The sequence below is a fragment of the Terrapene carolina genome, unplaced genomic scaffold (genome assembly GCF_002925995.2).
Source record: "Terrapene carolina triunguis isolate 2854851 unplaced genomic scaffold, T_m_triunguis-2.0 Scaffold136, whole genome shotgun sequence".
NCBI classification, from domain to species: Eukaryota; Metazoa; Chordata; order Testudines; family Emydidae; genus Terrapene; species Terrapene triunguis.
This window is the reverse complement of record NW_020664487.1, coordinates 7,658,576-7,673,287: the sequence shown is the minus strand read 5'-3', so window position 1 is coordinate 7,673,287 and position 14,712 is coordinate 7,658,576. Positions and strand designations below refer to the sequence as shown.

At 45.3% G+C, this 14,712-nt stretch overlaps 1 protein-coding gene across 1 annotated transcript in view; it reads right to left on the bottom strand.

The window, feature by feature from the left end:
- The window catches only part of TEX15 (testis expressed 15, meiosis and synapsis associated), a 66,207-nt gene that overhangs the window by 39,708 nt on the left and 11,787 nt on the right, over nt 1-14,712 (bottom strand). Inside the window, exons 3-4 of the mRNA XM_024205147.1 lie at nt 10,888-11,122; nt 9,031-9,177 (exon numbers count right to left, since the gene is read on the bottom strand). Of these exons, the coding sequence (XP_024060915.1) occupies nt 9,031-9,177; nt 10,888-11,122 (382 nt within the window). The remainder of the gene's footprint in view (nt 1-9,030; nt 9,178-10,887; nt 11,123-14,712) is intronic.

The window sequence follows — 14,712 nt, the reverse complement described above, 5'->3', positions numbered from 1 at the left end:
ATTGAGGCCCCTGCAGTGGGAGGGAAAAGATTAAGTGAGATATACCCAGATAATCCTGGCAAGTGACCCGCACCTACACACTGCAGAGGAACGCGAAAACCCCCAAGGTCACTGCCAATCTGACCTTGGGGAATATTCCATCTCGACTGCATACAGGGTGATCAGTTAGACCCTGAGCATGTGAGCAAGAACCAGCCAGCCAGGCACCTGAGCAAGAAAATGCTCGGTGCCCCCTCAGAGCCCTGGCCCTCCCCGCCCAGTGTCCCATCTCCAGCTGTGAACGTCCCTATTGCTTCAGAAGGAGGAAATAAATAAAAAACAACCCAGAATGCATTGAGGGGAGGGGAATCACTTCCTGACTCCTGCAGGTGGCCAGATGAAACCCTGAGGCATCAGCTTTTAGAAACATAAGACAAACTGGAAACAAGCCTCAGGGCTGCTGAGCCCTTCACTCCACCCAGGCAACCCCGTCACAATCACCCCCATACATTTGTCCAGCCTTCTATTAAAACTAATTCAGTTGTTTGCCCCCTACAACTCCTGTTGGGAGGCTGTTCCAGAACCTCACCCCTCTGACAGTTAGAAACCATCTTCTAACTGCCAGCCGGAGTTTGTTCATGGCCAGTTGATATCCATTTGTTCTTGTGCCAACACTGTCCTTCAGCTTAAATAGCTCTTCATCCTCCCCCATTAACCTTCCCCCACCCCAACGTATTTACAGGCCCCCTCTCAGCCTTCTTTTAGCCAGGCTAAACAAGCCACGCTCTTCCAATCTCCTCTTGCAAGACCGGTCCTTATGAAAACATTTTCTTAAAAAGTCCATATCTACAGGTGTTGCTATCTGAGCCACCTACAATACTTGATATACACATACGACAAACATAAGAAGTTTTAAAAAGTTACAGAACGTATCATCAGCATTTCTAAGGCTGCACAGTCGAAGGTAGCCAAGAAGTTGAAAAAGAAGGTGAGCTTTCACCAGGAAGACATGGTTAGAGACTTTGTTGAGAGCTGTTTATTTGGAGTGCAGGAGGCAGAAGCTGCTTGGGAGAGACAACATGGTCCACAGGATAGGGCACCGTTCTATTTGCTCTGCCACTGAGTTGCTGGCTGAGCCTGGGCAAGTCACTTCCCCTCTCTGTACCTCCATGTCCTCTCCCATCCCTTGTTTGTCTATACAGCTTGTAAGTGCCTCTGGGCAGGGACTGTGCCTTTCACTAGGCACTACTGTGTTATAAATATTGAACAACACGGTGTCTACAGAACAACTGGCAGAGGCAAACCACAAGGAGATCTGGGACAACTGGTAATTTCTGAAAAGAAATATTTAGGATTAAGGGTCCTTTTGGCTTTTATTCTTCCTAACGGAAAGTCTGTGTCTCAGCACAGGCTGGCAACTGAAATCTTCGCAGGCACTCCTCAGGAGCACTCCTTCCAAAGCAGCTACCATCTCCCACTGTACGCAATGGGACTGAAGTCACAGGCTGCCATTTCCCTACTTGTGCAAGAGAAAGATTAGACTGCCCACGGCCTCTAGAGTGAAGCTATGCTGCCCTCAGAGAAGATGGAGGCCCCTATGTTGTCAGAAGGCATAGATAAACATGGATGGCAATGGAATACAAGCACAGATGGAGAAGGGGGAGGTGTGTCTTTTTATTATTATTCAATTTAATTTTTTTAAGGTGACCATATCATTAATGGTCCATAATCGCAAAGTAACAAGGTCTGTATTGTGACTAAACTGAACATTTTTACAAGCGATGAATACAGCTGAAGGGGAAAAATGTTTTCTGTAGATAGTTGCTACCAGAGATCACCACTCTTGGTTTTTTGCTCAGCAATTGTGACTGGCTCACCCCATCCCTTGATTTAAAGTTTGAGCTAACTCTGGCACACCCAATGCTGAAGTGTGGGTCGCAACTGATTTAACCACCCGTTCTGGATTTTGGGGGCCATTTACACAGATTAGGAATCAGTAGAGTTACTCTGAATTTACATTGTGTGAATGAGATCAAATAGCCCCTCGATTCTATCCACAAATTGGAACTGGAAAACTAAATCGGTTTTAGTTCCCACCTTTCATTATTTTGGTGCAAATCTTTGTGTGGGTACTCTTATTCTAGATTAAGAGGATCCACACAGAGATTTGCACTGAAATAACAAAGGTTGTCAATTCAAATCAATTCAGCGATTTTGGTTCTAGTTTACATACACAGCACTAGGTTTTGGAGGCGAGAATGCTCCAGAGGATTGCTATAAAAACAGCTATACTAAGTAGCCAAAATCTTCTTACAGCAGAGTGTAACAGAGGCAACATCAACTATATAAGCAAAATTACCCGTATCATCACCACCATTATTTGCATCACCGTAGCACCTAGGAACCCCAGTCATGGCCCAGGACCCCGCTGTGCCAGGTGCTGTACCACACAGAACAAAAAGGACAGTCCCTGCTACGAGGACCTGACAATCTACATACAAGACAAGACACACCAGATGGATGCAGACGGATGGTGGAATATAAGGAAACAGTGAGACAATCTTGGTCAGCATGATGGGCAGTCTCAGCAGTGTCTTTCCCGGCCCCTGAAGACAGTCATAATAATAGAGCCTCACAATCGGGTTGATTGTCCCAACACGAGACAGTGAAGAAATTCCTATTACTCCAGTTCTAAGCCATTAACATGTCACCCCCATTAGGGTCGGGGCAGCACACAACTGCTCGCTTGTGAGACTGTGACCATCCTTTGTCGCAACATTCAGTCTCTTTATTCCCAGCAAAAGAAAAGATGAGAAAAACAAATCCCCCCTAACGGCAGGGAAGGTGGATAGGCAATCAGGAATCTATTATCATGCATAGCTCCTAGAAACAAGGAATTATATGTCCTTTGTACTCTCCAGCGTTGTATGTGACACAAGTTTGGTTCCAATAAAGCTCCAGGGAAGTCTCTCTAAAACTTCCTAAGGAAAAGAAGAAAAGTTCTTGTACATTTCTGCAATAAATAGCAACAACGATCCAGCCTAACGAGCACAGAATGCAATGATCGTAAGAACATCTTTTTAGTTTCTGTTGGTTTTACACAGACGGGGTAAACTATTATTCAGACAAGACGCAAAACTAGCTACTCGGGATCAAAATCTAGTGCGTAGGATAGCTGTGTCACTCACAGCCCAAGAAACATGGAGACACCAAACTCACATTTATGCCATTGTTACTGAACTAAGCAATGCTACTTTGCAAAGAGTAAGAAGAGAATTGCCTTGTCCCTACACACCATGCCTGTGACCAATGGGGCCTGAACACTCCCTAATGGGTTCAGGACACCTAAAATATAACAATGAAAGAGATCCAGTCACAGTCCCCTATATCACACAGAACTGGTGATTTACCACCTGGAACCAGTCAGGCAGGAGCAGCTGCAGCCCAGTGGGAAGTTACCACCACTGTACCAAGGGGTTTTGTTGGGGGAGAACAGCCTTACGTTTCAGATGAGGTTCTACAGAAGGTGCTTGAATCCTCCTGATATACTGGCCTCACCCACTTTTGGGGCTGTCATCCAGCTTCAGGCCGGTAGTAAAGGAGGGGGCAAGAGGAACCACTCTAACCTCCACTGGATAAATTTTCCACCTTCAGGTGCTGGCAGATCAGGCTTCAATAGCAGAATTAATAGGGTCTGTCGCTGTTTTGTGTTGGGTTGTTTAATCTGACCTGTTATATTAGTTTCAAATGAAAATTTTTGAGTGGATATTCTAAGGCTTTTAATCCACTCCCGATGAAAACCAAGGGACCCTTAACATCTAACTTGTGGAGATATTTGGCAGGGAATGCCCTAGAGCTAGAGACATATCTTTCGCTTTTCCCATGTTCAGGTTTAGTTAAATTATAAACAGTTAAAAAAAATCACCATTTCCCTTCTATTGCTTGCGTTCCTCAGAAAATTGTTGGCAGCCTGCCAAAATAATACCACCACCCAAACATTCTACAGCCGGGCCCATGCTAATGCCAGAGCAGCAGCGTCACCTCCCATCACCACCCACTGCACAAGGAACCATGTGAGATGCTGGAGCAAGGAGCAGAGAAGGGAAAAAGAGCCAGGCCGGGCTCTTCGCGACATCTTCCCTGCCCCAGGAGACATCACACCCTCCAGGGTAGCAGCATTCTCCTGCTGCCAGCTATTGTAGTCATGTCGATCAAGGCACAGAAGTCTGTGCTGATGATTCAAACTCTGCTCATGAAGTTCTTGTTACAGTTGCATGCAATATAATTTGTTTTTACCTTTTTTCCTTCTTTAAAAAAAAAAAAAGAATTGGAAAACGGGTTGCAAAGCCAGGCAGCTGAAAGTTAGAAAATGGCAGATTTAAGGTTGCCTGTGCCACCATCATTCTGCCCCTTTGGGCATAAGTATTATCATCTTTAATTACACATTCACATACTATTCCTCATTCAGTGCACAGGATGGATCCACAAGGGGACAGAATTTAGGTCGCAGTGTGTCACCGAGTTAGAGGGGCAGGGGCAATCCAGTGAGGGGTTGTGTCACCACCTACCCTGTAACCCTGAGTGCCTCACAATGCTTTGCTGCTGTAGTGCCCAAGCTGGAAGACTCACAACCAGCCTGCAAGCATGCAGGTCACACCCTGAGTGTCTGTGGGCTTAGACAGACCTCGTTCAGCAGCTCTGACCCCTGCAGAGTGGCTACAGCCCCCTTCTGGCTTCCACCAGCCTTGGTTACTACCTGCAGGGTGACCTGAACACATTCCCAGTCCCAAGTTTTCCCAAAACCATGTGCTTTGCAATGTCCAGCTCTCCCTTGGACAGTTCAGAGATACAATAAGGTTTGTTTGTTCCTCTAAAGACAAAACCCACCATCTTGCCTTATTAACTGGAGTTAACCTTCACTTCAATTCAAACACAGCACTGGTGGTTTAGATCAGTGGTTTTCAACCTGTGGTCCACAGACCCCTGGTGGTCTGCAAACTAAGATCTCCAAAGGGGTCAACACTTCCATTTGAAAATTTTTAGGGGTCCACAAATGAAAAAAGGTTGAAAATCACTGGTTTAGATTAATAGTAAAACAAATTTATTTACAAAAGAAGATGGGATTTGAAGTGAGTTCAAGTATAAGGGTACGTCTATACTTACCTCCGGGTCCGGCGGTAAGCAATCGATCTTCTTGGATCGATTTATCGCGTCTTGTCTAGACGCGATAAATCGATCCCGGAAGTGCTCGCCGTCGACGCCGGTACTCCTGCTCCGCAAGAGGAGTACGCGGAGTCAACGGGGGAGCCTGCCTGCCGCGTCTGGACCCGCGGTAAGTTCAAACTAAGATCGTTCGACTTCAGCTACGTGAATAACGTAGCTGAAGTTGCGTATCTTAGTTCGAAGTGGGGGGTTAGTGTGGACCAGGCCTAAGAGATAAAGTTAGAAATGGATACAAGCAAATTAAAGTGAAAACACACAACTAAAAGTCTAAAGCTTAATCTAACAAGGTACAGGCTTTGTTCAAGATGGTTTCTCTCCTATATTCAGTTTGCAGAGATTCTCTCTCTCTCTGGCCCAATGAATATTCAAGTATTTTGTAGAAAGTCAAACAGCTTCAGTAGGAAAAACTGAGACAGACCCATTCCAGAATAGCCAATTGCCATCAAAAATGGTGCCAACCTCCCCTTGGCTGAAGGACCCATCTTTCTCAGCTTGCAAGAGCTCTGTTCCCTTGTTTCTGTCTAGGGATGGATGCCCAGGATGGCTCCTGTCTTTCATAGAATATCAGGGTTGGAAGGGACCTCAGGAGGTCATCTAGTCCAACCCCCTGCTCAAAGCAGGACCAATCCCCAACTAAAACTTTGCTTATATCTTCCAAAGTTCAGTGACTTTGTTTCAAGAGGTAGGATGACCTCATGTTGTTCTTTTCTTCCTGTGGATTTCCAATTCCCCTGTATGTAAATGAGACTTCTATTGTTTTGATTCTACCATGCTTAATTTACATAGGAGACAGGAAAATAGCTACCTTCCCTCCTGTCTAGGAGGGAACCTGTTTCTTCCTCTTTGGCCACAGACTTTAAAACATAATATCATTAAGTATACGCATTTCCTCATATATTTCACAATGATATTAATCACCAGGGTGTCATTTGCTTTCAGAAAAGCCCTCACTCTATACACTTTTCTAATATAGTAATATTGTAAACAATCACTTGATTCAATTGCTTATCACTTGAGGTTCAGCCCGATTGTCTTGATACCCCGGTAAATCTTTGCAATAGATTGTTTGAAAAGTAAAACCCAGACCAAGCTTCTCTCTCCTGGTAGATGTTGCTGCCTTCTCCTCCACTTGTTGGCAAGAAGTTTTTCTCCACTCTCTTATTAGCGAGATGGGTCTGATTATGTGATACGCATTTACATTCTCATTGTCTTTCAAAGTACTCGGAGATGTCTAGTGCAGACCTGTTTACCAACACCACCGACACACTTGGTTTAAACACACTTCGGTCATAATTGTAGCATATCTCTATAATGCTTAATACCCACCGCGTACACACCCCACACAAGAATATTAATGCTCAGTGAATTATTGATTTTCAGACGATACCTCACAAGGCATATTTTGTACAAAAAGATTATTACAATAGAGTGTAGGGTGGGGTACAGGGGTATTTAGTGTCACACCTCCCCTCTCACAAAGCTGCAGAAGGGTTAACCACTGGCTGACCCAGAGCAGCAAGTTAGAAGCCACTGTTCTCCAACTCCTCAATATGTTTAATTATGTCCAAAGTGACCATCCTAAACCCAGATTAAGGGGCACCTTTCCACCTCCTTTAACATCCATACTTCTGCCAGTGGTTGCTTCACATCATCTTGGTCACCCAAGCCACAGAAGAGTTGTCACCCCTGAAGGTATTTACTCAGCTCTTACCACGCAGTCTGCCCTGCTCTCAGTGGAGTTCTGGCCCACAGCTTTCCCAGCTGTGCCAGAGTCTTCATCGCATCAGCAGTTTCTGGACTACAGCACTATCCAGCACTATCCAGCTATGCCTTAGTTTCCTCCGGTTGCCTTGATGATCCTCTTTACTGCTTACATGAATATACAGACCGTCATTATCTTTGCCTGACAATCAGGCTGATCAGAGAATCAAATACAGATTCCTTTGTCTAGTACAGACCTGTTTATCAACTCCCCCAACATGCCCGGTTTAAACACTTCAGTCATAATTCTAGCATCTATCCTTAACTCTTAATAACTGCCGTGTACATACATCACACAAGAATATTAATGATCAGTGAACTGTTAGTTTTCAAATGATACATCACAGTGCATATTTTGTACAAAGATTATTACAATAGTGTGTAGGGTGTGAAAACAGAGGCACTTCGTGTCACAGATGGACAAGCATAAAACTGGCATTTTCTAAATTTTGAATGCTTGACTTTGCAACCCAAATAATGTTTTTAACAGTTTTTTGTAAGTATTGAACTAAGAGTCATGCAGTCACTATTTAAAGCAGTAGATTTCAACCTGGGGTCCACGGACCCCTGGGGGTCCGCAGACTATATTTAAAGGGTCCAGCGAAAGATTGTTGTTACCATAGAAGAGTGGTTTTCAACCTGGAGTCTGCAGACTATGCCTAAGATTTCCAAAGGGTTCCGCACCTCCATTTGAAATTTTTTAGGGGTAGGCAAATGAAAAAAGGTTGAAAACCACTGATCTAAAGCCTGAAGCCTGCTTACTCTTTGAGCTGAAGTCACTGCCATCAGCAATCAAGCTTTCCATGTTGGGAACTTGAGCTTACAGACATCAAGAGGCAAAAAACAAGGTTTCTTCAGCTTTGCAAAGACCACATCAACATTCAAGCTGTTGACATTTTTTTTCCTAACTTTCCAAAACTACTGAAAAACACCAGTGAAAAACGCCAAACCAATCACAAAGGTTTTATGAAACAACTCACAGAATACATACTACATGATTCACTTTGTAAAGTATATTTACTCCTTAAACACAAAGACGCTCACACTACCCAATGGAAAAGCATAGCATTTTGTAAGCAAAACACAAGAACGGTGTGACAGAGAGGTGCGAGGGGGCACTCACCTCCTGAGCCGTTCAACTAACAACTGTCAGGATGAATAAATCAGGAAGCCCCCACCTAAGACAAATGGAGGTTGTGAACCCACCCAGGAGTTTGGACTGGGAGTGGGGTGGGGTGCTGAGACAGACAGACAGACAGACAGAGAGAGAGAGAGAGAGTGTGTGGTGAGAGAGATATTACAGAAAAGAGGGATGCAGAGGCAAAAGCAAGAAAGTCAGGCACCAGCCTGTGAGCATCTGTCTGTTGGCTAAACAGGCTTGTGGCTGTAAGCTAAAAAAACTGCTCCTTTTGTCCTTGGTTCTTCCTCCATTAGGAGAAGCAGGGTTTTGAACATTCCTTGTAAATAAACAAGATTGCTGCAAAGAAAATACCAGACTCCATCATCAATTTCTATTTCATCTGGAAAATCCCCAGGCCCTCAATTTCGACTAGCACTATCTTACCCATACAGACAGATGTGGAGCCAGATCTTCAGCCCCTTGCCTGCCAGCTTTGCAACAAGGGACCAAATTCCTGACATTTCAGATTGCGACAAAAGGGGGCTGGCACACTGAAGGGGTTCCTCGTAGAGACTGTCCCAAGCTGGGGGCATAACACCGATCCTATGGAGCCATGACACAGATCACCACACTTTTTTATACAGGGATTTATTATTTATGTAATCTAATGCGTCAGACCATTCCTAAGAATCTGGAGGCCACATTTATTGGTATGTTCCAGCTCCGTTGCACTACTCCAGTGACACAAAGAAGGCTGTAAACCCACCTTAACCATCCAGTCAAGCTGACTTTACAGTTACTTTGAGTGGCACAGAGTACCAGTGACTCTGGCCCCACCATTTTATTCTCATATTGTGCTTCCAGGGTGGGAACAAGGAAAGATGATCTATACAATTCTATTTAGATCATGTAATAAACAAATCAAGTGAAAGAAAAGGTCAACGTACCGATGAGCCAATGGCCTGCAGCTCAACTGGATCTTTAAGTGTAGGAGCAATTCTAGACATGTGGCAATCGAAGTTTGGGGTAGGATCCAGAGCAACTTTCTTTTTACCCATAGGAGGCTGAATTCTTTTTACCTTTCCAAAGAGAACCTGTTCAAATAAAGCAAAAGATTTCAACAAGGATGTGCCAAAATCAATCTATTATAGTTTAGGTTAAAGCAAATCAACACTACCCACTTCCAGAGGAAAGCAGGAAAATTAGGAACACAACAAAAGGGAACGGCTTCCAAGAAATAATAACTGTCTAAGGAAATAGAAGTATTAAAAAAATGAAACAGTTTTTAAGGCTTCTGTTGTCAGCATAGCTAGATACTTAGAAATGGTACTACCTGCACACCTGTTCTTATTTTAAATAATCTCCATAACCTCTCCTGTTTACATACTTTGTGGAGTGTACAAAATACAAGGGATATCTCACTAACAGTGCACCAGTTTCCAAATAACATTGCTTAAATAAGAGGCAAATGACTCATGAGCACCACAAAGCAATTAGCTTGAAAGAGTATTCACCGGGGTAAAACCTTCAAAAGTGCTTATGTGACCTAGGAACCCAAGTCTCCTTTTCAGAAGCAACTCAGGCACTTAGGAGCCTAACTCCCACTAAAAGTCAATGAGGCTTCTCAGTAACTTTTGAAAAGAGGATTTAGGCTCTGTGACTGAGTGCTGAGAGCCAGCAGCTGACCCAGCACCCTGGTCACTAGACACCAACTAGTTCCCCCAGAGAAGCCCTAATTGAGGAGCAGAAGACTATAATCAGACTGTGGGCTGATGAGCTAAGGAGTTAATTATCTAATCAGTTGAGAAGGTAGTTAAAAAGCCTAAGAAGGAAGCCCAAGGGGAGGAGAGAAGACTAGCAAATCCCAGGGGAAGCCAGGTCTCTGGCTGGTGAGACTGCTTCCTCTTTGAGCAGAAAGCTGCGGACAGCCTGAGGGTGGAAGGACACTGCAGGCAGACATGCTGCATGGGAACTGTGACGGGGGCAAACGGACGCTGCAGGTGGAAGTGCTGCACAGCGACTGGGTTGGTGTCAGGAGGACACTGCAGGTAAAAGTGTTACATAGAGGCGATGAAGGTGGCAGAGGAACACTGCAGGCAGACGTGCTGCACGGGGATCATGATAGCAGCTGAGAGCAGAAGGATGCTGCAGGTGGCAGTGCTACACGGGGTCTGTAGTGGAAGGATGCTGCAGGCAGAAGAGCTGCACAGGACTGACAGTGGCGGAAGGACATCGCAGGTAGAAGTGTTGCCTGGGGACTCTGACAGGGGCAAAAGGACGCGGAAGGTGGCAGTGCTTCGTGGGGATCGTGACGGTAGCGGAAGGACACGGTAGTTAGAAGTGCTTCATGGGGACTGTGACGGTGGTAACAAATAAAAACTCACTCAGGTGTTGACAATCAAGAGGCGTCCAAGACTGTGTGTGAGGGACCCCAAGGTGGGAGAGGAGCCTGCCCTGTTACCAGGGCCGGCTCCAGGCACCAGCGAAGGAAGCAGGTGCTTGGGGTGGCCAATACAAAGAAGCGGCACTCCGTCCGGTATCGGGGCGGTACCTCTGGGTCTTCGGTGGCGGGTCCCTCAGTCCCTCTCTTCCTCTTCCGAAGTGCCGCTGAAGAGGAAGACAGGGAATGAAGGATCCACTGCCGAAGAATGAAGCGGCGCGATTGAGCTGCCGCCGATCGGCTTTTTTTGGGGGGGGCCGCTTTGGGCGGCAGAAAAGCTGGAGCCGGCCCTGCCTGTTACAGGCGCCTAGAGCACTTGTGCACTTTTGAAAATGTTCCCCCTAACTCTGTACATGGCACTTACCTTGAAAACTAGGATGTTTTCTGCACTGATCAATCTGTTTGCATAGTTCAAAGCAACATCAACATGTCTGAATAAATAAACTCCAAGGAGGGGATTTCCCAATTCCTTCATTGCAGACTCGCTGGTATGTATTCCACTCTGGTAAATTTTTGAGACCTCATCCCAAGGCAGCACCAAAAAGCAAAAATGTTCCTCAAGTCCTCTGCCTTGCCTTCCTTCCTCACGCATCTTGGCCCTAGCAATGAAATAAAAAGAGGTTACACACTTTGACAGCTAACACAGCCATCAGGTTTCAAAGACGTGCATAGATAATACAAGTAAATATTATAGATATCCCAGGGTCCTATTAGCCCTGCTTTGCCCTCCCCTTTGGGAGGCGTGGCTCTGTACAGTTCTGCTCACAGCCGAGAGTGACCCTTCTGCTACACTGAAAAGTCCTATTGGTAGATTTTTAGAGTCCTCTGCTGCCAGGATGGTGTCTGCAATGCAAAACCCTGAGGGTGAAGCATGTGAAGGGGAACAAGTGAACAGATCCCAAGGTGCTGAGAAAGGTTACCGAAGTTCAGGGAGCCGGGACAATGATAAGACAGCACTCCTCTGTAGTCACAGTGGCATAATTGGTGACAATGGGAGTCACGCTGATTATCGGGAGGAATTTGACCCCTGAGAGCTTGTTTTAAAGATTTCAAGGGATGAAGAAGCCACCACACCCCTTGGTAAATTTTTCAGTCGTCAATTACCCCAACTGTTACCAAAACTGGCACCCTATTTCCTGTTTGACTTTGCCTACCATCAGCTTCCAGGTACTGGATTTTTTTTTATGCCTTTGCCTGCTAGATTAAAGAGCCCTCTTCTCCTCATGCAGGTACGTACAGACCACAATTAACTCATCTCTTAACCATCTCTTGGAGAAACTAAACAGATTGTGCTCCTTGAGTCTCTCGCTGTAAATAAACGACACTTGCTGGTAACTTGTTCTTCAAGAGATACCTCTGCACATGGCCATTCGTGGGATTTGGCGCCCCCAGCATCAAGCTCACAGAACCACTACCAAAGCTGTGTCCATGTGGCCTGCATGATCGCTCCCTGGTGAGGTTTAGACTAGACCTCTGAGTCTATATGAAGATGTGCAGCCCCAACTGCCTCAGTTCCTTCTCCTAAACTGGGGAAAAACTTCCTAACTGTAAGAACAGTAGGACAATAGAACAAACTGCTGTGGGAAGGCTTGGCAGCTCCTTCACTGGAGGTTTTCAAAAGGAGGCTGGACAGAGCCATCTGTCTTGGATGGCTTAGACACAACAAATCCTGCATCTTGGCAGGGGTTTAGACTAGATGACGCTTGTGGTCCCTTCTAACCCTATGGTTCTATGATTCTCAACTGCAGAGTCTCCGAGTGTGACAAGAACTCAGAGGACAAAAGGAGGGAGAGCAAGGGGTGTGAGTGCATAGAGGGGATTCTCAGACAACAATAGTTACCAAAGTAGCCTCTCCTTTGAAAGCGCCTGTGCATTCCCACCTGTTGGAGATGAGCCAGCCATACCATGTAGAACGGACACGGGCCAAGAGGTTCTCCAGTTAAGCAGAGACCGCAGCACTGCCTACCCAAATCTAGCATGTGAACAGTAGGCCAGGGCTAATGATTGGTGCTTAGGGAAGCTGTAACCCAACGCCAAGTGGCTGCTGCTCTACAAATCTCCCCTATGGACAGGCATAAGCCTGAAAAATGCCATTGGAGTGGCAGTAGCCCATGTGAAATAGGCGCTGATTCCTGTTGCTAAGGGGATTCTGGCTAAATAACAACATATACAAATAGATAAGGTGACCCATTTGTCCAACCTCTGCCAGGAAAGAGTCTGACCTTTACTCTTCTTCCTGTTTCCACAACTACAGTCTATTGCACTTCCAGAAGGGCTCAGTTCTCGCTAAGCAGAAACAGAGTGCTCTTTTCATGTCCATAGTGTGCAGCTAGGTTTCCCAGTGAGGTTTTGAGAAGAAACCCAGGAGGGAGTTGACCTACTTAATGTGGGAATCTGTCACTCCCTTTGGAATGCATTTCAGGTAAGAATGTAGGGATACCTTATCATTACTAGATGACTGGGTACACTGCCAGCAATTCCCTGACCCTCACAGCCAATACAGTGGCTATGGGGAAGGCGGTTTTATAAAACAGGTAGGTAAACCACATCACACTCCTCCCATAATTCAAAGGAGGTTCCCTCAGTTTTGCTAGCACCAAGATCAAGTCTCACAGAGGAACAGGCGCTCTCACAGGGGGAAACGCATTGTTAAGGCCTTTAAAGAACTGTGTGGCTGTGGAGTGGAAAACATCACCAGAGGTTTGCACAGGAAAATGGTATGCAGAAATTGCAGCTAAATGGATCTAAAGGGAAGCAGAGGCAGACGGCTTCCTTGAGGTATAGTAAATAGTCCAGGACAGGAGAAATAGAGGACGACTCTGGAACAATCCCCCTTAGTAGGTGCCAAGGAAGAGAAATCTCTTCCATTTCTGATTGTAATCCTTGTGAGTGGCAGGTTTTCTAGCCTGAAGAAGGATCTCTCATGATCTTGCAGAACAACAAAAGAAATCAGAGTCAGTTCAGACTCTATTATTTAGGCATCCAAATGCAGGGTGTCACCCTGATATAATTAAAGCAACAAGCAGGGGCCTGTTAACCAATTCATATATGTTAGGCTTAGTATACACCACATTAAGAGGTATTATGTGCATAGTATTAATATAAGTGTCGGGAAATTATATTAACTTAATGTATTATACTTTGCCACAATTCTGTTCACTTATGCTAAGTATCCCATAACATCTTGCTTTAGCTGAAGTAAGCTTTTGCTTAAGTAGATAGGAAAACTGTCAGGCTAGGGCCTATGGGTGTTTTACCATAGCAACAAAGCAGGGAGTTACTCTCACAGGCCAGTATTGGAATGTCCCAAAGGAAGAGGACAAAATATATGGTTAATCTACCTGGCACAAACCTAGGAGATGGCTTCACACCCCTTGGTATCTGCAATGCATGTGCTCAGAAAGAGATGAGAGATATAACCATGGTACCAGAAAAACAAGGTAGAAAGCTGGTTATATCTAGTTTCAGAATACACACACAGTACCCTTTTAGTTGTAAACAGGATGGGTATAAAAATAATAGCTTTAGGAGTGTAACTTCAGAAGAACACCTTCTGTGTAAGGTGAATTTAACAATGCTGCACAAGATGGCTTCTCAGAAACTGGTAGCGTTTGAAACTTTCTTCCTGTACTATACGATTATTGACTTTTAGCAATAAACCTGACTGATATTATTTGGTCTCTTGAATCTATTTTATAATGAACCAAAGTGTAGTCAAGGATCAAAGCTTTGATCATTCTCAGGGCTCTTCTTTGACCCCTCTCCAATTTATAAATATCCTTCTTGAATTGTGGGCACCAGAAATGGACACACTATTCTATCAGGAGTCGCACCAGTGCCAAATACAGAAATCATAGAAGCTCTCTACTCCTCCTTGATATTTCTGTTTTTAGGGACCACTTTGCAAACCCGCAGCCTCACTCAGCAGCACAGCCCGGCCAGGAACCCTCCTGCTGCCTTGCAGTGTATCAGACTCCCAGCCGGCTCCTGATCCAATCCCGGTTCCTGCCCCAGCCTTGATGGAGTACCTGGGTACTGCAGCCCCAGAGATGACTTCCCTATTTCAGAGCCTTCAGAACCACTTGGCCATCCAGAAGAAGCTTGTCCCACAGCAAGCGGAAACTACTGATGGCAATAAGCTGACCTCCTGGCCAGTTGCCTATGAGATAGCCCCTCTCCAGATCAGGGC